Source organism: Epinephelus lanceolatus, chromosome 5 (assembly GCF_041903045.1).
Source record: "Epinephelus lanceolatus isolate andai-2023 chromosome 5, ASM4190304v1, whole genome shotgun sequence".
Lineage (NCBI taxonomy): Eukaryota > Metazoa > Chordata > Actinopteri > Perciformes > Serranidae > Epinephelus > Epinephelus lanceolatus.
Genome location: NC_135738.1, coordinates 14,181,727 through 14,205,077, shown reverse-complemented (window position 1 = coordinate 14,205,077; position 23,351 = coordinate 14,181,727). Strand labels below are relative to the sequence as shown.

The 23,351-nt window shown below is 39.2% G+C and overlaps 1 protein-coding gene across 1 annotated transcript; it reads left to right on the top strand.

Moving 5' to 3' along the window:
- Positions 1–1,484: 1,484 nt before the first annotated feature.
- On the top strand, positions 1,485–22,799 carry alkbh3 (alkB homolog 3, alpha-ketoglutarate dependent dioxygenase). Its single transcript, XM_078167740.1, has 10 exons — positions 1,485–1,583; positions 3,713–3,793; positions 3,980–4,086; positions 4,176–4,210; positions 4,355–4,402; positions 7,527–7,630; positions 13,654–13,742; positions 14,046–14,255; positions 14,973–15,071; positions 21,256–22,799. Exons 2-10 carry the CDS (start codon positions 3,718–3,720, stop codon positions 21,379–21,381), a joined length of 894 nt encoding a protein of 297 aa, XP_078023866.1. The 5' UTR covers positions 1,485–1,583; positions 3,713–3,717; the 3' UTR covers positions 21,382–22,799.
- The last annotated feature ends 552 nt before the right edge of the window (positions 22,800–23,351 follow it).

Sequence of the window (23,351 nt, the reverse complement as noted above, 5' to 3'; positions counted from 1 at the left end):
ATGTGTTATAACACTTGTTTTATTGCACCCAGCATACCGAAACAATACCACTTTATCCTGCTAAAACAATATTTATAACTTGGATTCATTTCTATGAAAAACAAATTTGATTCTTTTGCTCGGTGGACCCTTACTGACTTAAGAAATACAAATAACCTCCCGGGTTATCAAGGAATGGACACATATTCTGACTTTATGCAAGCTTCAGATGGAGTCACTACTTTTTTTTTTTTTTTATCGGCATGGTGGTGTAGTGGTTAGCACTGTCACCTCACAGCAAGAGGGTTCCTGGTTCAATCCAAGGAGGGAGCCCTTCTGTGCGGAGTTTGCATGTTCTCCCTGTGTCAGCGTGGGTTTACTCCAGCTTCCTCCCACAGTCCAAAGACATGCAGGTTAATTGGTGACTCTTTATGTGTCAGCCCTGTGACAGTCTGGCGACCTGTCCAGGGTGTACCCTGCCTCTTGCCCAGTGTCTGCTGGGATAGGCTCCAGTCCCCTCGCGACCCTCAAGAGGATAAGCGGTTCGAAAATGTATGGATGGATGGATGGTATATTTCAATGCATTGCAGTCTTCACTGGTGCTCATGAGATAACAATATTAGCATCTCCACATTGACAAAAGTTTAAAGATTTATATTTGTATTTGTACTGTATATTTGATCTATACAGCTAACTACCGTTAGTTCAAGTGGGTAGCCAACAATCCGTTTTTTATACATCCAAAGAAGTTCTATAAAAATGGACTGCTTGGCAACCAGACCAGGCCTCTAATTAAGACTGGCAGTTTTTGTCAAAATGTGTAGCCACATCAGGCTAGTAAAAGAGACTGGGCGTTTAATTGGGACTGGGATTTTAATTGAAGTTTTAGGGTACTTGTATTTTAAGTAAAGGTAGTAGTAACTATAAAAACACGAGTGTAAGTAAAGGTCCTGCATGAAAGAATACTAAATAAAACAATATAAACATAATTATCAGGAAAAGTAGAAGTAGCCTACTTGTTATATAGAATGGGCTATTTGTGTGTTATTTCTTTATCTAGCCCACTGTATTTATTGTATGGATTATTTGCACTGGTGCAACAGCATGTATATTGTTGCTCATAAAGGTGGAGCTAATGTTTAGTAGTTTAGATACTGTTGGGTAGTTTAATCTGTAATGTTGTGTCATATTTTATTCACAATACTTTGTATGGAATGAGAAATCTTAATCTACAAACAAACTAGTGATAGCTGGCAAATTAGTGAAGTAAACAGTGGTAATATTTCCATCTGAAATGTAGTGGAGAAGTATTAAGTAGCACATAATGTGAAGTACAAGTAACTCAAAACTGTACTGAAGGACAGTAACTAAGCAAATGTATTTAGTTGCTTTCCACTTTTGTATCTGGATCACATTAATCAAAGATTAGAGGCACAGAGAAACGAAGAACGTGCCGGAACCTTTTTTTCCCATCTCAGTTCCGGGTAGGCTTTGTTTTTCTGTAGCACACTTTCACCATGGCTGTCAGAGCACAGGCGTTGTAGCTCTGTAGACTTGTCTCTTTTGTATTTCAGCTGACGTGCTGTGTGTTAGCAGCTATTTTGGTGAGTTGTTTAAAGATTTGGTTCAACACTAATCAGCTAGATATTTGTTTAATTCTGACCCTCACATAGTGTTCATTGAAGTAACTTTAAGTAGGTTTAGCTCAGTTAGCATAGCCAGTTAACTCAATATAGGTTTGTTCCAGTAAGACAAGCTTACTCGCTAAAATACCGTTTAACTGATAGCTTCAGCAGTTGTCGGGTTAGGCTAAGAATTTGTTATAGTTTGTTGTTTTTTTGTCAACATGTCACTCAAATATAATTTAAAGTAGGTAGCTTTTTGATTAAATCAAGTTGCTGTATATTTAACTCTAAAATAAAATCAAAACCCACTTTTATGAGTCTGCAGTTTTTCGGCGAGTGAAGAAGTGAAAAGACCGAGGTAGAAGATAATGTTAATTAAATGTTTCTTAAAGAGGAAATTAAATTTCTATTTGGGATAAAAATGTGCAGGATGTTTTTATCAGCAGCTTGATGTTTTTTTTTAACAAAATGTTTATGCAGCTTTGAATTTTACATTGCTGCTATGTCAGGTAAACGAACATGCACATCAACATTAAGAGTCCCAAAAGAAAAACCTTTGCCGTATGACTTTGGTAACCTAAAATACATAATTACAGGAGCCCATAGAATAAAAAAAAGTGTCTATCTTCACATGGAGTTTTGCTGTCTTTTTCCATTGAGTACACTTTCAGTAAGCTGTTTTGCCATTGAGGGAGAGCAGGAGGCAGTGGTTGCAGCCATTGTTTTGCCACCAATGAGAGAATATGCAGCAAGTAGGCCTTTCTGTTACCCATTGCTCAATCAGGGATTGCACCTTAAATAAAAAACAATGGATTTAATGGTAAGTTAACGTTCAAAATGCCTAGTATCTGTGAATGAATTGCTTTCAAGTTATTTTTCAATTTAGCAGCTTGATGTTTACATTAAAAGACACAACTAAGATAAAAAGCAGACAGATAGACTACATCAAAGCTCATGCAGTGGAATACAGCGTCAATTAAAACAATGATGACGAAAGTCTTTATAAAACAGACATAGAAATTTATATCATAATTCTGAAATAATAGACGAAGCATTACAAAGGACTACACAACTAAAACACTGCCACCAAATATTAAAGGCATATAGTGCACACACAGCCATGCACTGAAAGAAGGAAATAAAGCAGGACGTGTACAGTTATTTATTTGGTTCTCTAAATGTTGGATGCCACTGACAGTGTTGGGGAGGCTACTTTGAAAACATAACTTTACTGGCTACCAATTACTTCACACTGGAAGATGCTGAACTACCAAGAAGCTGTCCTAGGGAGAAATCTAGTTTGGTTTCAAACTACTTTGTAAAAATAATCAAATTGACAATGTACATGTTTAATGAAATTTTAACAACATATAATACAAGAAATGTCACATGCCAGCTTAAGGAGTTTAAGGCAGTAAGTGCCCACTTGTTTACAGGTCATACATAAACTAAAAAAGTAAAATATCCCACTACTCATTTGGAAAGTGCAGGAATGTCACCATGGTTTTGTATACAGTGTCCATCAGTCAGACAGCTGCTTTCCAGGAATTAGAATCCAGGTAGAGGTATCGCTACAAGTAGGATGACTCACTTAGGCAGTTAGCTTGTCAAATAGCATGCTACAACTTCTCTGAACATTTGTAAATAACAAAAAATAGTCAATACTGATGGCTAATTGTGGTGAAAGGGGGGCTCAATTACAGTAGAGAAGCAGTGGTAACATAAGAATTAAAAAAAAAAAAATCAGTCCTTTTATGGCTCAAAATTGTTTTTGGTTGAAGTGCACAACTACACAGAAATAGCAGAAAAATAATTTAACTACTTGAATAACTATGCAAAAATAAATGTAGTTGAACTACCAACAAGCTAGTGCAATTTGTTGTCAGACTACAAGTTTAATTAGCCTACATTTAGTTCACTACTCCTCAACTATTGCTGGAAGACTTGTGCTACCTCCAAAGTTATTAAAATGAATGGGTCCTTTCATTTATAGTGTTTTTTAGGAGGAATCTAACACAAGTGATGAGCTGTCTGTATTCCTGTTGGTTTGTGGAGAATTTGTTTCTTTGGTGATGAAGACTTTTTCTTCTTCCTTTGTCACCCCGCAGATGTGATGTCAGATAAGCGTCAGCGAGCCAGAGTCCAGGGCTCTTGGGCCAAACAACTGCCAAAACACTCAGGACCAGCAGGTAATTTAAGGGCCATTACATATACTGTTGTATTGGTTGTATGTGACTCCCTCTGCCTGCTCATCATTAATTAGATCATTATTTATTTATAGATTTAGTTAATCATAGCTCTGGAGGCTGGATTCTTATACCTTTTAACGTGCCTAATGTGTTGACAACAGCTTCTTATTTTTGTTTTTTCATCAGGTGCAGTCTCAAACAACCAACCACCCAAAAATGTCAACCAAGGCCCTAGCTCATGGGGATGTGGGCCACAGAAAGCACCTAACACATTTGAGTTTCAGCCCACCAAGGTAGAAACTAAACTCAAAAAGTAACTGTAGAATTTTGGGGTAATTTGGTTGTGCTAATCTTTCTCTGTTGTGTCCATTTTACATTGCAGCCAGTTAGAGATGTTCCACCAGAGAAGGTGATAGAGTAAGTAACACATTTCTTTCCCTACTGGATAGGCTCTTTCTATCATAAACATGCCTCTGTCTTTTGTCCTGTGATTTTTTGGCCTGATATTGGGCTGTATGCTATGTACACATTGGCTGACATACATAATTTTGTCCTGGACAGACAAGCAGGTGATCATGAGATCAGCCATGGACCATCAGGAGTGTCCAGGTCAGTGCAATATTATTGTGTAGATGAAAAAGTGCAAAATAAATGGAGAAGAAGAGAATAAAAAAAATGATAATACTAAAACAGTGTGTTTAGTGAATATAACAAATCTGTGATTGAGTTTTAATTCCACTAGATGGCAGTAACCCACAAACAACAGTGTATATATCGCTCAGTGAATGTTACCTTTCCTACCTCACTGGTGCTACCCTCTGAGGACACAGAAATGTTTTTTAGCAGATGCTAAATATGTATGAACACATGCTGCACGTAAGCTTCCTGAACAACCAGAATATTCCATATACTTATTAGGTACTGAGCTGCCTATTTTAGTCTTTTTTAAAGACTAAAATTAGTCTTTTTTAAAGACTAAAATAACTAGATCCACTAAGATTACAGAAAATGAAGAGTGAGGAAGCTAAGGCTCAGGGCCACAGGAACCTTACAGTCAGTGTGCTCTGATTGATTCTGTGAGTGTGATTGATTAGGATTTAATCAGCATGTTTAAAAACAACCAGAGTTGACCAAAGTGCTGCTAAAGTTAAAATGAACAGTACAGCAATAGCAAGTAAAATAACAACAGTAAATGGCAGTGGAAAAATATAAGGCAATATCATGACTTCAACATCAAATATAATGCAACTAAGAGTAACATTATGATAGTCAGAAGTAAAGGTGATAGGAAATTAGTTTTCCCTGATTTCTTTTTATCTGGTTCTGTTCTTGAAGAATGTAATGAGGTGAAATATCTTGGCCATCATATTGTAAATGATCTGACAGATGATAAAGATATTAACAGGCAGTGTCGCAAGCTTTACTTGCAGGCCAATCAGCTTGCACGGAAGTTTAGCATGTGCACTACCCATGTTAAAGTAGCATTATTTAGAGCATACTGTACTCCTCTGTACACTGCCCATTTGTGGCGTGTTTATAGCAAAAAAACATGCAGAGACTAAATGTGGCCTATAATGATGCCATGAGGATGCTTTTAAAGCTTCCCCATTGGTGCAGTGCCAGCGAGGTGTTTGTGAATGTTGGGGTGCCGAACCGCTCTGCTGTAATACGCAATCTCATGTACAAATTTATGTGCCGGCTGTGGGCCTCAGGAAATGACATCATATTGTACCTGTGTGACGGAAAGAAGAGCTCGTTTCGGTTCTCTTCAAGACTGTGGAGCCACTGGCGCTCCAGTCTGTATGTGAGGGCTGATAGCCTACATGATGTCATCTGGTTGATAATGGCTGCTATGACTGTGATTGATGTACGTTTTTATTGTATTGTTGCATTGTTGTTTTTATTGTCTGTCTTTATGTATTTTTTAGTCACTATGGACCTCTTGCTTGTGTCCTTAATAAAGTCTTTATTATTATTATTATTATTATTATTATTATTATTATGTGCGTGTCTGAAACAGAAACAGAATAAGATGTGTGAGATAAATTTATAAAAAATAAAATACTGAAATGTTAATACCACTGAATGCAACCAAAGGCCACTAAAACATGTACATCAAGAGTTTTGTTTCATAAGTTTGAAGGGGGCGGGGGGCATTTGATTAAAAGTGGAAGGCTAATCGAAAGCGTTGGGGCTGCCACCTGGAATGCATGGACTCCTTACCCATGAGCCTCAATTGTGAAACAGTTCAAAGTAACTGTCCTGAGAAGCCTAGAGTTGGAGTAGGACCAGAGGAGTTAAGACAAGTATAGTGGTGCCCATACATGGCTTTTTTTTTTAATAACTTTTTGTCATATTTTCTGTAATTGTTACTATATGCTGACAGTACATGAGACAGAAAATCTTTGACAAATTAGGTTCCTCCTAGTGCTCCTAATGTCACAGGGTGTCTGCAGGTCCTTAAAAGTCTTAAAATGTCTTAAATTCAAATTTACAATAATAAGGCCTTAAAAGTCATTAAATAGTCTTAATCTTGAATATGTGAGGTCTTAACTACTACAAACATTTTATCGTATTTCATTTATTCAACTTCTTTTTGTGAAAAGGAGCAACGCTTTTTATGTGAAAGTTAAATTTCTAATTTTACAAATCTCTCTCTAAAAAAAACCCAAAAAACTATAATACTTTACATTTTACTCTTACCCATTGGCAAAATGTAGGTTGACTTAACTCACTCTAATAACAATATTCCTACATAACACCTTCCTCTGCACAAGACCACATATATAGACTACTTAACTGCAATGCTTAAATAAGTAAAACGCAAAAAGTCTATCCTAAATTTGGTTGATTTGAAAGGGTCTTACAAAGCATTAAATTTGACCGTCTGATACCTGTAGACACCCTGTGTCATTTGCATGAATCTACAGCATCTGAACAAAAACAACTAATCAGAGCCAGGAGGAGATTTTAAACGTAATATTAATCACTGCTCATGCATACAATGTGCAACCTCCCTCCCTCGCAGCTCCCTTGAACCTGAGTCAGCATCGGTTTTGAATCCTTTCAGGTGCCGTAGCTCTCTAGCCACTGAAATGTTTACTCTTCTTTCACTTCTGGCTCGGTTTGTTTCTTTTATGTTTAGTATACTTCTTGTCATCTTCTCCCTCTGTTTACTTGTCTTTGCTGTGCACACTGCACATGTACCACTGCTTGTGCAGGCGCATGGCTCTTGTAAATGCCATGAGGAGCCAGAGGTTTTTTTTCATAGTTTATCTGTTTATTACTGCTGGGACTTAGTGACAGTTTCGTAAATATGACAGAGTTATTTTTTATAAAACTTACCTACTGTAGCGTTAAAAACAAATAAGAGAACTTCAGAAACACTCCTGTATTTGACAGGTAGCCAGTGCAGGGATCCTAGTACTAGTGTAATGCTGTCTGTTTTTCTGGTACCAATTAGAAACCTTGCTGCAGCATTCTACATATTAAGTTTATTCCTCTATCAGAGAGTTGATAGAATAGAGGTGACAGAAAAAGGTTCATGTCCAGACTTAGAACAGGGAGTTTTGGTTGGCACCCAAAACACACAGTAGGCCACCAGGGTGCCCTATTTTTGACTAATCTGTACAAACACTAAATATATATGAGCTACATGCTGTATATTTATGTATCCACCTTCATTTTCTGGGTACTTGGTGTCAGTGTGTGTTTTGTCTTTCCATCTGTCCAGACTGCGGCTGCTGCCTGGGTTTCTTCCCCCAGAGCAGGCGGACTGGATGTTCAGTAAGCTGTTAGCAGAGCTTCCCTGGTCCCAGAAGACCAACTACAGACAGGGTGGGTACCAGGGGCTTAAGGGTAAGCAGTATGGAGGGGGTGAAATGTGAGCCTTTGATGGAAGCTGCAGCGTGAACAGGGTTCCCCCACTGCAGCTGGTTTGCTGTTGGGCATACTCTCTGGCCACTTCATTAGGTACACTTGTTCAACTGCTAATCAACCGATCACGTGGCAGCAGCTCAATGCATTCAGGCATGTAGACATGGTCAAAATGACCTGTTGAAGTTCAAACTGAGCATCACAATGGAGAAGAAAGGTGATTTAAGTGACTTTGAATGTGGCATGGTTGTTGGTGCCAGACGGGCTGGTCTGAGTATTTACTGGGATTTTCACACACAACCATCTCTAGGGTTTACAGAGGATGGTCCCAAAAAGAGAAAATATCCAGTGAGTCAAAATGTCTTGTTGATGCCAGAGGTCAGAGGAGAATGGCCAGACTGGTTCAAGATGATAGAAAGGCAACAGTAACTCAAATAACCACTGGTTACAACCAAGGTCTGCAGAAGACCATCTCTGAACCAACAACACGTCCAACCTTGAAGCAGATGGGCTACAGCAGCAGAAGACCACACCAGGTGCCACTCCTGTCAGCTAACAGGAAACTGAGGCTACAGTTCACACAGGCTCACCAAAACTGGACAATAGAAGATTGGAAAAACGTGCCTGGTCTGATGAGTCTGGATTTCTGCTGCCACATTCAGATGGTAGGGTCAGAATTTGGTGTAAACAACATGAAAGCATGGATCCATCCTGCCTTGTATCAACGGTTCAGGCTGGTGGTGGTGGTGTAATGGTGTGAGGGATATTTTCTTGGCACACTTTGGGCCCCTTAGTACCAACTGAGCATGGTTTAAACACCACAGCCTACCTGAGTATTGTTGCTGACCGTGTCCATCCCTTTATGACCACAGTGTACCCATCTTCTGATGGCTACTTCCAGCAGGATAACGCACCATGTCACAAAGCTCAAATCATCTCAAACTGGTTTCTTGAACATGACAATGAGTTCACTGTACTCCAATGGCCTCCACAGTCACCAGATCTCAATCCAATAGAGCACCTTTGGGATGTGGTGGAACGTGAGATTCACATCATGGATGTGCAGCCGACAGATCTGCAGCAACTGGGTCCAACCCGGTACTGGCAAGGTGTACCTAATAAAGTGGCTGGTGAGTGTAGATGAATAATAATAAAAAGAGAGTACACTGATGTTAATAATAACCCTACCTTTACTGCCACCAATGCTGCTACTAATAACAATAATAATTAAAAAGTACAGTATATCTTGAGAAGATTACAAAACTTGCCAAAAGCAAAAACTGCAGCTGCTCTCGTCTTGCACGTGTGTAAGTTGTGCAAACAGTTGGCATTTTCCTTTTAAGAGGAAAGAATAACTCGTGCATTGTACCCAGACATAATACAGCGAGCCTGTTGAGCTGCAGCCAGACTTTGCCTCAGAATCAGCCTTTCTCTCAGCTGGCTCTCATCCATCTTGTGTGTTAACTCTGCGATAGCTCCACAGCAGACAAACAGCACGATAAAGACAAGTGACTGAGATGATTTCTAAACACAGAACATAAAGTTGTATAATCTCAATCCATCAGTGCTGAGGCTTTGTCAACAAAGTCCACGTGATGTTTGGGTTAAAGAGGAAGTAGTGGAAAAAAGATGTTAACCCCTCACCGGTCGCCTCTCCTCCATCGCCTGTCATTTATCCTGTTTGTTTTAAAACCCTCTTGACTCAATTTTTCCAACCATTGCTCACGACTCCAAATTGGATCCTGTAGGTTTTGTTAATCTTTCCACTGATAGCATCTTTTCATGGCAAGACTTTTGAAAGTTGATAAATATTCACAGATATTTATAAGTATTAGCTCCAGAGGCCCTGAATAATTCAGCACCATAAAAAGCAATGGCTGCTCGAGCAGTTTGTTTTGGTTTCACCATGTTCTCGTACCAGAGAGCCGGCCAAAACACACTTACGGCAGAGAATTGGTTCTTGGAAGAGATCTTGTTCCCAGAGAAAGAACAGCAGAGCAACACAGACAGAGAGAAACTGGATTTAGACGCTAACCTTATCTGACATTCTGCTAGAAATAGATTTTGGTGCAGATGATCACTCTACATGTGTGTGTTAACGTAGGAAACGAATATATTAAGAACAAAACTGTGTCAGCTTTCTGCCCTACATATACAGTACAGGCCAAAAGTTTGGACACACCTTCTCATTCAATGCGTTTTCTTTATTTTCATGACTATTTACATTGTAGATTCTCACTGAAGGCATCAAAACTATGAATGAACACATGTGGAGTTATGTACTTAACAAAAAAAGGTGAAATAACTGAAAACATGTTTTATATTCTAGTTTCTTCAAAATAGCCACCCTTTGCTCTGATATCTGCTTTGCACACTCTTGGCATTCTCTCCATGAGCTTCAAGAGGTAGTCACCTGAAATGGTTTCCACTTCACAGGTGTGCCTTATCAGGGTTAATTAGTGGAATTTCTTGCTTTATCAATGGGGTCGGGACCATCAGTTGTGTTGTGCAGAAGTCAGATTAATACACAGCCGACAGCCCTATTGGACAACTGTTAAAATTCATATTATGGCAAGAACCAATCAGCTAACTAAAGAAAAACGAGTGGCCATCATTACTTTAAGAAATGAAGGTCAGTCAGTCAGTCCGGAAAATCGCAAAAACTTTAAATGTGTCCCCAAGTGGAGTCGCAAAAACCATCAAGCGCTACAACGAAACTGGCACACATGAGGACCGACCCAGGAAAGGAAGACCAAGAGTCACCTCTGCTTCTGAGGATAAGTTCATCCGAGTCACCAGCCTCAGAAATCGCAAGTTAACAGCAGCTCAGATCAGAGACCAGATGAATGCCACACAGAGTTCTAGCAGCAGACCCATCTCTAGAACAACTGTTAAGAGGAGACTGCGCGAATCAGGCCTTCATGGTCAAATAGCTGCTAGGAAACTACTGCTAAGGAGAGGCAACAAGCAGAAGAGATTTGTTTGGGCCAAGAAACACAAGGAATGGACATTAGACCAGTGGAAATCTGTGCTTTGGTCTGATGAGTCCAAATTTGAGATCTTTGGTTCCAACCGCCGTGTCTTTGTGAGACGCAGAAAAGGTGAACGGATGGATTCCACATGCCTGGTTCCCACTGTGAAGCATGGAGGAGGAGGTGTGATGGTGTGGGGGTGTTTTGCTGGTGACACTGTTGGGGATTTATTCAAAATTGAAGGCACACTGAACCAGCATGGCTACCACAGCATCCTGCAGCGACATGCCATCCTATCCGGTTTGCGTTTAGTTGGATGATCATTTATTTTTCAACAGGACAATGACCCCAAACACACCTCCAGGCTGTGTAAGGGCTATTTGACCAAGAAGGAGAGTGATGGAGTGCTGCGACAGATGACCTGGCCTCCACAGTCACCGGACCTGAACCCAATCGAGATGGTTTGGGGTGAGCTGGACCGCAGAGTGAAGGCAAAGGGGCCAACAAGTGCTAAACACCTCTGGGAACTCCTTCAAGACTGTTGGAAAACCATTTCAGGTGACTACCTCTTGAAGCTCATCGAGAGAATGCCAAGAGTGTGCAAAGCAGTAATCAGAGCAAAGGGTGGCTATTTTGAAGAAACTAGAATATAAAACATGTTTTCAGTTATTTCACCTTTTTTTGTTAAGTACATAACTCCACATGTGTTCATTCATAGTTTTGATGCCTTCAGTGAGAATCTACAATGTAAATAGTCATGAAAATAAAGAAAACGCATTGAATGAGAAGGTGTGTCCAAACTTTTGGCCTGTACTGTAGTTGTCATTCAACAAAAAAAAGAAGTAGCTATGAAAACATACTGGATCCATTCTCCTTTGAAGTTGAAATTGCCGTGACCCAATTTCTGATGCAATATAGAGATGGATATGAAGAAAAACTGTCCACAACTGCTGTTCTCCATGAGAAAGAAAAAAAATGTTAGTGTATTCAAAGCCTGCAGAGATTGAGTGTTTGATTCTCAAAAGGTAGCAGGAGTATCATATGAATGGGCTGCAACATGTGGAACCACCAGTATGACCTGTTTTCAATTCATCAATCAATGAATCACTCCTACATTAATTTTCATGTGTCCTCTCTAAGGCAAATATCAAATATTGCTTTGAGTCTTGGTGGGACTTTTACCTCTGACATTTCATGATCTGAATCAAATTATATTTTATTTAGGCAGCAGTTATGCAGTCTGTGGTCAGAGTTCATCCAGGGAGGGCAGTGAAACACTGCTGTTCAGCCTGGTGTTAAAACAAAAATCCTTCAGCCCCTAAAACACCATATGTATCTCAATTATGCATGGCCGTTTAATTTGTGAAGAAACTATATTTTTTCTTATATGCCTCCACTACACAAAGAATCCAAAAAAAGAAAATTCTTGAACTAAAGTTAAAGGTGACCGCGTTTAAGAGCAAAACTATATCAAAATATTCATTTATGGATGGAGCAGTTCCACCTGAGCATCTGAGGAGGAACTCCACCTCAGTGGACATTTTTAAAAGAAATCGTAAGACATATCTTTTTAGCCTGGCTTTAACTTAATGGCACCTCGTCTCTTATTGCCTCTGTTTTTAAGTCTCGTCTTTGGCATTTTCGAATTTTCTATATGTATTTGTTCATTTAAATGTTATTTACTTGAAATATTTCATCGTTTATCATTGTAACGTCTAGCTATTCACTTGTTACCTTGTTGGTGCTGTTTTACTCCTGCTCTGTGAAGCATTTTGGGCTGCACGATTGTATGAAAGGTGCTATATAAATAAACTTTGATTTGATTTACAAATTCCAACAAATTATGACTCTCTCTAGCAGTATTGTTCTCAAAAAAAAAACAACATATCAAATGAATTTGACTCACCTTGTGAAAATGACAGACATATAACAGAAATACAATGTTTTTAATAATTAACTCAATTTATGCAGTATAATCCAAGTCACATTAATCAATTTTTATGCTCAATACTTCCCAAACTTACAGCTCTTTCCGATGGGGACTTAAACAGGAAGTTAAACTTACATATGCGCTCTTCAAAGCCAGACTCCTTTAACAAAAACAGTAATTTTACCTTGCTGAAGACAGTAGCTACTAGTCTACTGCTGCCTCGATCATCTGTGACTTTGGTCTTTTAAAGGGTTACTGCAGATTCAGCAAAGGCGTACAATAACACAAACAAGCTAACTGCTCCAGGCAGCAGTAGACCAGCAACTCCAGTGTTCAGCAAGGGTAAAATTACCATTTTTGTCACTCAATTCAGCTCCTCGTCTGAAAGGGCTATACGTTTGGGAAGTACTGAGCATACGACGGGATAAATGAGACTATACTGCACGAGTTGTGTGAGAGTTTGTAAGTTTTTTAAGTCTTTGTTGGTTGTGGAGACATGCAAAAAAAACAAGTTTTCTTTCTCTTTTCACAGTAACATGTGGTGAGTAATTGATATGCAAATGGTCATTTAAAGGTTGAAGTATTCCTCTAATGTCAGTTAAAACAGCACCAGAACAGAAAACATTTTTATGTCTTCTGTTTCACATTATTAGTCAGATACAGGCCAACAAAGGCAGTAGATGGAGGCATTATGTTTTCGAGGTGTCTGTCCATCCATCCATCTCATTCCTGTGAACGCGATACCTCAAGAACGCCTTAAAGGAATTTTAATATAGATTTAATAAAAATTGTATTCATATTCCCCAAACTACAGAACTAAAAAAGTATTATTTAGTATGAGTACTGAAACTTTTGTATTATTTTTCTCACCAATATGGAAGATCTTACTACTCAGCATACATAATCCACAGTAGTAACATTCTCCTTGTGACTGTAAGTTTGGGGTTTACGGGTTTAAATTTTGAGAGCTACATGGAAGTTAAGTAGACTTAGTTACAGATAGAGACTGCAAAATGTCCTGACTGTCATCTGAACTGGTTCCTTTGAAGTAAAGGTATATCTGTTTGTGTGTGTTGGTCCAGGGGAGGCGTACGATGAGCCCAGGCTGACTTGCTGGTACGGAGAGTTGCCCTACACGTATGCTCGCTCCACCATGGCTGCTAACACACAGGTTAGATAAAATCATTAAACCTCAAAGTCCACTTCAAAGACTTTAAAGTAATCCTCACTTTTATTTTACATCAGTTTATATGTTTGTATTTTTGTTTAACTTCCCATCATACACAGTGCTGTTTTGTGTCTGTAAATCTTTTCTTTGAATATTTTGTTCCTCGCTTGTGTTCTTGTCTCATTTGTTTTAATGTTGTTTCCTTCTTAAAATGATTTTTTCATTATCAATTTCTTTAATTTTTTTTTACAGTGATGTTCCTGAATATCTGCTGAACTGTCTTTCTTCTTCTTTGTTCCCTCATAGTGGCATCCATTGCTGTTAACCCTTCGTGAAGCAGTGGAGCAGGCGAGCGGCTGCAGCTTCAACTCACTGCTGTGTAACCTGTATCGGGATGGCCATGACAGCATCGGTTGGCACAGTGACGACGAGGCCTCTTTGGGTAACAAGCCCACAATTGCCTCCCTCAGTCTGGGCGACACCAGAGTGTTCAGCCTCCGCAAGCAGCCTCCACCGGTGAGAGGATGGTGGAGCATGAAAACTAGTGTCCATTCTCACATTAGGAGCAGATACTATACTGCTCTTATACTTGATTATATACTTGTTTTGTTAATTTAGAAAAAAATTCTTGTTTTATTATATTTTCTCCTCCAGCTCCCAGTATTCATTAAAGTGGTCTCATGAAGTATTTGATTTGGCCTTCTAAAACCTGCAGACACTCTTTCTGACCTTTTGCTGTTTCTCATGAGTTAGTGTGGTGGTATGACTTGGCTCGCAGTCAGAGAGGCTATCTCCTGCCTCTGCTGCACGCTACTGTACTTAATAAAGCAGAACCACTGCAAATCTTAATAAAAAGAAGTGAGTGAGGGTAGTGGAGTGTAGAGCAGCAGCCAAGGTAAGGTAGTGAAAAGCTGGACACAGAAGGGAAGGCTTAAGTCAGGTATTGTGTTTAGACTCAGTGGAGTATTTAAAGGCATGTGTTTAATAGTTGTGTGTTATTTTAAGTGTTAAAGTATACACTTCTCAGGAGGCAGGCTTCATTAGTCACAGTGTAGATGAGTTGTAGTGGCATATAGTCGTGATGTGCAGCTAACAGAATGTGCCCTCAACTTAGTTTGTGTTCAGTCATGTGACAGTACGTTGTACCATTTGTGTGTTTGTGTGTGTGTGTGTGTATTATTATTATTAGACAACTATACACTGCGCTTTACTCTCTTTATGTTTTTGTGTCAGGAGGAGAATGGTGACTTCACTTACGTGGAGCGGATTCGGGTTCCTCTGGGTCACGGGACACTTCTGCTGATGGACGGAGCTACACAAGATGATTGGCAGGTAGGCTCTACCAATCAAATGCAAGGGCCCATGCAGGCGACATGGCCAATGGACATTAACCTGACACACCAGATTGTTTGTTACACAAAGCCATCTGAAAAGCTGAGAAGCTAATGGAGATTATTTGGAAAAGGGCGGACACAAAAAATACTTGATAGGTGACTGGATGAACCATCTGTCTGTCACGGTTTGCAAATGAGCATGTGTTTTCTGTGTGGCAAGAAATAAAGGACGAACCCAAGGTGATATGTAAACTCATCTTCATTGGTCGACTACAAACATGACGTATCATCTGAAACATGGAAGTAGCTACATGCCATTTAGCCCACAGCGTCATTAACAGGCGGCTCGCTCAGTGTGTGACGTGCACTTGTAGATAAAATATAGGCCTATATTAATGAAGGTTCATTAGTACGGTTTTGTATTTCCCTGTAATGTAGCACAGTGTTAACAATGTTACTGATACTATTCTTTCTCACACCTTCAACTCAAACCATTGTGTTGCCCCTCCCAAAATATATCATTTAATAATTACATTAATATTGTAAACATGCGGGCGACTAGTGGACTAATGGCCCTAAATGACGACTATTGGTCGACCAGGAAAATTCTTAGCGAGAGGCAGCCCTAATCCCTGGCCAGTCAGGAAAGGAGCGAAAACATCTTTCCATCGAGAAATCCTTGTCTCTCTACTAAAGAAATATTCTTCAGTTCTGATATAACTCATGCTATTGCAGCATCTACGCTAACCTCTTTAGTCGCTGCATTGTTGTTTTGAACAAACAGCTGCGTGTATGTGCCTTGTCACACACTCCTAAACCACACCCACAGCTGTCAGTAGCTCCTCACTGAATGCTAATTGGTCCACACCACTGGTGGTGCTGACATAGATGCATCAGTTTAGCCAGGCCTGCGCAGAATTGATCACTAGCAATCACTGCACAATGTATCCAAGTTATATTTGTGTCCGACTTGATCCCAACTTGCTCGGATGTCAATCACACATGGATGAGATAAGGTAGATAAGATAAGATAGACTTTATTGTCCAGAAGGAAATTTGTCTTGGATACATGCGTTACCTGCCGTTCAAAGATACAAAAAAGTTGTACATACAGTTCCTACATCTACACAGTCCATACACAGAGCTGTCGCTATTCACAATCCCACACACTCAGTACCTACAGTACATGTACAGACTGCCATCAGCCAACAACATGGGCAGTAATAACCTCACGAGATCAAGGCAGACGCAGTTTGTAGAGCCAGCCGCCACGGTTGCTCTCCACCACCTGCAAGACCTAGGCCATGATGGGAAACGCCGGGCCACAAACACCACATTTTGTAGAAAATCCTCATTTTCTTCTGCTATTTTATGGTGGTTGCCAAACAACGTTTAGGTGCATTACCACCACCTTCTGAAATGGAGTGTGGATTGGAACAGCCTTATGCGTACACTTTATTCTTCTGCTAATCCCGTCTTCTCCAAAAATGTCAATATTGCCCTATATATTCTAGTCTGTTAGTCTCACACAGGTTTGATCTATTATAAAACATATCTTGTTTTGTTGATAATAGTAATAATGAAGGTCATATTGTGGTCTGTAAACTACATGTAGCCTCAGGAGGGATCTAACAGGATGTGAACATTTCTGTGACTGTGTATAATCTTTGAGGCAGCTGGAAACTGTCTGACTTGACCGCAGCCTTTCGTCACCACCACCACCCTACTGCTGCTACCACCCGATCTCAGCCATTTTCCAGGCGAGGGGAAATTCATCTCGAGTGAGACTATTACCTGAAGCCTGACAAGCTAGAAATTGGCATGATGTTGTGATTACTATTTCTAACTACTACTTATGAAAACGGTAACCTCGACACAAATGAATCCATTACCTCATGTAATCTCTTTGACATTCACAGTAAACAGCTATGCACTGAAAACCTCACCTGCCTCAGCCAGGTGAGGACAGGTGAAGACTGATCTCACCTGCTCTGCTCTTGTTTGTGTTGTGCCTTTGTGTGTGTGCGTGTGTGTGTGTGTGTGTGTGAGAGTGAGTGTGTAAGTGCTTCCGATTCAACACACGTGAGAGGATAGACCTGTGTTCAAGCAGCTCAGGTTCCTCTCCTGACTGACAGGCAGCAAAGATGGATGGTGTGGCCCTGAGAGAGTAACAGAGCTTCGGTATAATGACAGTCATTTTTTTTTTACACTCAGGGACACTGGCCAGATTTATATGAGAGCATGAAAAAGGAGGAAGAGTCTTTGTGTATAATAGAGAGAGTGTAGCTGGTTTCTGTTAACAAGAATTGCGTTACACCTGACAGTGAAGATATATCTTATTACAATAGGTTTATATTTAATTCTGACTAAATGTTTTCAGCCTTTGGAAGAGTAGATAAAATAGGTCATACTATTTAGTTTTACCCTTTTTTAAACTTTGCATTGAAATAAATGGAAAAAGGTTGCAAAACAAAACCGTTGTGAAGGAGAAGAACACTGTGGTACACTGAATTTGTGAAGAAAGCTTTGTTTTTCTTAGTACTACTTATTTATAATTTTACCTCGCCCAGCATGGGAGCTGCTGGTCTACCGCTGCCTCAATCAGTTCTGTTAGTTTGTGTTATTGTGTGACTTTGATGTTTTAATAGGTTAGTTGTGTGAGAGTTGAGATATAGTTTTGTTGTTAAACGTGGACCCCATTTACTTTAATTCATCAAGACTTTTCTCCTGTTTATTGTGTGGAGGCATGCAAGAAAAACAATGTTTTCTTCACAAATTCATGGTAACACGGGGGAGAAACTGATATACAAATGGTTATCTGGGGGGTGAAGTGTCCCTTTAATGTCACAAAACAGCACCAGAACAGAAAATATTATATGTCTGTCAGTTTCACACGATTCGTCAAATTTTTATGCCTCTGGAATTTCTTCAGATTTGGCACAAATATCCCCTTTGACTCAACAATGAGCTTATTAGAATTTGGTGATGATACGTCAAAGGTCAAGGTTAGTGTGACCTCACAAAACATTTTTTTTTGTCCATAGCTAAAGACTTCTTACACTAATTATGACTAAACTTTATAAAAAATGGCTAATTAGATATAATGATTAAGTGAGGACATTTTATATCCAAAAGGTCAAAGGTAAGGGAAATACTGTCGGGCGATAATTCTAGTTTTTGTTTTGTTTGTTTTGTTTTTGAGAGCGATACAGCGAGAAAGATAGTCATAGTTTTGGCTTTTCATATTTTAGATGCTACTTTAGTAATGTCTTGTGTTAAAACAGTTTAGCTGGCTATGCTATAATGTAAGTGAAAATTAAAAGGAGTAAGAGAAAAATAAAGGGGACGGGGGGTGTAAGGAGAGGGAGAAGTACAGAGAGAGTGAAAGAGGTTTGAGCTTAAGAGAAAAAAAGAGAGAAGGTCACAGGTGTTTTATGGCGAAGCCTCCCTGAGTATCTCAACAAAGGTTTTATCTTTCCTTTAAATATGTTGCCAGAGAAAGAAGATCACACCATCCATTAATTCTTCCTCTGTCACTGCAGCCCTGGTCTGTCTAATAAAACCTCCTGGCTCAGCTAGAGAGGTTTGAAAGTGAGTGCTAAATATTTAACTAAACCTGTCAATCCTGCTAAAGTACTGCACTTGTTTGAAAAAGGATACAGGTTATTTCTGCCTGTTCTGGACTCTTTCTTTTGACACTGTTGAGTAGAAGCAAACCTTTCACCTCCTTTAGTGATGTAGGTGAAGGAGGAGTGTGTGTGTCTGTGTTTTTGAGGGCATGAGATGTTCAAGTGGAAATTATTCTTATTTGCAAAAGGTCCAGACATGAATGAGCTGAACTTTTTGCCCGTGTTATTCCAGAAAACATTTCAGGGGAATAAATTTGCCTTTTACCCCATATGTGAAATAGTAAGAACATGATGTTTTTTGTCTGTTATCACATTTTCCAGTTGACCTGTGTATGGAGCGCACAGGTCAGTTGAAACGTAAAAGTACACTTGTGTTTAGGAAACATCTAAAAATGTTAATCTTCCTTCCTTTTGTTTTCATATCTGTTTATTTTCCAATCTCAGTTGCATGCTGGCATGGGTCTGAGTTTTTACCCAGTATCAACAACTTCTTTTTTCCACTTCTTTTAAATTTTATTGCATATTATAAAAAAATATGTACCTAAAATCTTTATTCATATGTTTTTATTTAGAATTAAAAAGTTGTAAATGTTTTTATTACAATATGAATACAATATCAGATTCCTGAGATGTCACATACTAATCCTTTTAAAAGAAAAGTTAATTTGATGATTATAAAACCAAAAACCAAGACACTGCTGCACTTGTCTCATGTCAGCTCATGTTTTTGGTAAGAAGAACTAATGACCCGAGATGCCGTTCTTCAGCTAGTCACAGTTTGGATTCCCAAAAGCAGCCAGTGTGTCTGTTAATGGCGTCTTGTCCACAAGAACTTTTGCTGTAATTCCACTTAATGGTTCGGCTCATCTCGATTCACTTTTGGCACCAGGTCCTTTTCTCTATTTTATTTCCCACTTCAGATAGTACCCCCTCGGTGTAGGTGGGATTCTCAACTGATTTCCATAGTGTCTCCATCTGAAACTGCCGTTTTGTCTTCCATGCAACACTTGCAAGATTGTTTCATCTGCAACTATAGGCTGTTTTAGACCAAATTGTTCTGTGAACTCCCTGAGAGGAAGTGTTCACTGGGGAGCTCCCCAGAGAACTACATGCCTTCAAGGGCTTTTTTCTGTTTGCATTCATGCTGTCAATAGGAACGCTGAAGTGATGTAAGCCAGCTATGGAAGATCTTCTTATATTTGGCTTCAACGAGTAAAAAAGCGAGTTGTATTTCCACTGTCTCATATAAGCTCAGTAAAGCCCGGGTTTCACTGTCTGTCCATTTTCAGTTGTTCGGTGTTTTCTTCCACTGCTAACTGTTTTGTTTTTTGTTTTTCTTCCAAAATGGCGGTTTGGCTCGTGTCAACCAGTGGATGTATACATATGTCACTCATGGTTCTTCTTATGCTGGGAGAGTACCTACTCTGAAAACGGAGCTAGAAACATCCCTTAAATGGAGTTTAACTATGATAACTATGATCATTCAGTTCTTGTGGTGCAAACACAATGAAAACGGGGGGCTCTTGGAACTATGAATAAGTTCAATCAGGAGAAACAGAAGAGTGAAGTAAAGATATTATGTAATACGTAATATGAGTGTACAGATAACCAGGTGATTTATGCTGATTACAATCTAGCATAAGTCTTTGGCGCTTGGAAACCAGAGGGAGATATGTTGTGATCGAGGGACATCTGAGCGGCAGCAGGATAAATCTCCCCATGGAGTCCAGACACTGGTGGTGGCTGATGACTCTGAGGCTGCTGACTGGGATGAGGCTGATGAATCTATAAAGACTAGGTGGTGATTGGGAGGTGGAAGGTGCTGCTCACAACTCCAGCAAGAAAGAACTACGGTAGAGAAAGAACCATATTTAAAAGGGGGAGCAGTAAGATGATAGGCTTACTGAGAGGGTGTGTTGCTGTGCTATTGGTTGATTGAATCAGCTGAAAAACAGCTGAAGACATATTGAATGAGCATGCATGGAAGGAGTGAATGGCAGGGTGAGGAAGAAAATTTACAGCCTGAGCATGAAAAGTATTGTCTTCAGCTTGTCTGTGCTTCGACAGTAGTATGGCCAAGTGTCCGTTGTGGACAACATAGTTTTGCAGACTGTGTTTTTTTTTTTAAAATCTAGGGCATGTGAATAGAAATTCCAGTCACTATTGACGGTAGCTTTATTATTCAAAAATGGCAGTATAGTGCAGGATGTCCCGTGCAGTGCTAGTGATGACTCTCTCTGACTGATCAGTGGTCTGCAGTGTTTTAGCTCCTCCTTCTAGTACTGGCTCAGCTCGCTTGGAACCTTGACCGAGGTGGTATCAAAAAAAAGTACAAGTTACCAGGCAGCCTACCATCCACACTTTTTGCTAGTGGAAAATCAAAGAAAGAGCATTAGAGGCTCTACCTCCGAACCTTACGTATATATATATATATATATATATATATATATATATATGTATATATAAATCTTTTTGGATAAAAGGCCAACAAGTAAATATTGTGTGAATGTGAATTCAAAATGCCTCATTTATGTGTCTCTCTGTCTCCACCAGCATCAAGTGGCTAAAGAGTACCATGACAGAGGCCCACGCATCAACTTGACCTTCAGAAATATCTACTCAGAGCCGGAGGGCCACAGACCAGGAACCAAGCTGCGATTTACATCCAAGCAACCGTAAACTCCCCTCAGAGTCAGGTACCTAAAACTGAGGAAACAGTGTGTTCAAATACTGAGCCACACAGTGTTAGATCTGATGGCTGGAGCGCAAGCAATGGAGAGATTTCATCCTCCTTCTCAGTGAGCTCGTGAGCAATTTTTGAAACAAGTCTTGCAAACACATTAGAGTTACAGGCCACAGTATGAATAATAGCTTTCTCCAACACTTAGGGAGATTTTCAAGTCTGCCTGAATTCACCTGTTTGGTAATTGAACCATAATAACACTGCAGTCGTGACCAGTGGTGATTATCAGATATCAGTGTTTTCAGAGAAGCTAAACAGAAGAATGAGTAACAATGAGGATTTAAAGGCTGGATATAATGTCAGCTCTGCATATTATTTTGTCTTTATTTATTTATTTAGCACAGACCGTTTCTGTTCGTTTGTCGGTACTTTGATAAAATCTCTGGTTCATATGCTAAAAATTCATTTCGACCCAAATGACTTGTCATGAAAAGTGTCTCTGTGATAGACACAGTGACTGTACAGCGAGTCACTGTCGATGTGACTTTTGGTGAAATGCCTTAAAATGTAAAAGGTTTCCTGCCTTGTTTTTCTTGGAGAGCTTTTTTGGAGAGTTGCTATTAAAAGGAAAGGAACAAGTAAAGTGGCCACTTAGGCCAATTACATCTCCATCAGGACTGGAATTAGTTAATTGTGCTGTTGAACAAGATTCGTCTGATCAGTCTCTCAAAGAAGTCGTTCAGGTTTTTTAAAACCTCTAATATATCCTCAACCAGAGTCGTTACAGTCCATCTTAGACGTGCTCACGCAAGTCTCTTTGGATAGAAAGTGCACAAGTCAATGTAGTAGCAGCTGAATAACAACTTACACTGTGTATGAAAAGTGTACTTGAGGACAGGAAACTGTACAAACACCAGCCAGACAACGCAAATTACTTGCATACACATTTTAATTTTCAAGTTCTTTTTGGAATGTTTTGTTGATTGTTTTATATATGTATATATATACATATATAAAACAATCAACAAAACATTCCAAAAAGAACTTGAAAATATATATATATATATATATATATATATATATATATATATATATATATATATATATATATATATTATAAAATAATAACTTTTTCATTTCTAAATGTGACTCCTTGGAAAGTTCCATGTAGATTCCATTTAAACACAAAGTAATATTGCAACAAGAGTCACAGTTTTGGCCGGAGCTTCTTTTCTGGGAAACAACTTTGGGTCCTGTTCCAACATGACAATTAAGGAAAGTCTAAGTGTCTAAAGGAGGTGTATACATTACTTTAACCACCTACATGATGGGATAGTATGTTTACTTTGTTACACTAAAGAGATACAAGAGGTGTTCTTGATTGCCGTGGTTGTGAAATAAACACTTAATTTGCTGAATTCTCTTCTGTTGTGTCATATGTTCCATAAAACATTTTTTTGCCAACTAAGCAAAACAAACTTTATTTAATACATAAATGGAATTTAAACCCTTTATTTTTAGAAGCTTTAAGACTCTAAATTGGGCACGCTGACAGCAAGTTTAAACAAAATATCACCTTGTGATGGGAAGTTTGTCATGAAAATAAACTGTGGTCTGTGCACAATGTTTGCAAAATACAGAGAGGAATGAAAGGTTCTGTCCAGGATCTCTGACACAAGAAAAGTTATGCAACCGTTGTTGTAACTACACCCAAAAGATGTGATAACGCTGTTTGTTGGAAAACAAGTCTTGATCAGTTCATATTGTGGGTATATTAAATCGTGTTACAGGGCAGTCAGTAAGTATTAGGATATTTGCTAAAGCCCCTTTCCCACTGCACAAAAAAGCACTAACACTTGCTAACATCTGGCTTTTTAATGCAGTGGGAAAGGTTTTAATCAGCATTCACACACAGGTCAAATAACACTGCAGTAGTCATGGGTATTTATCACCTCTGGCTCTGATT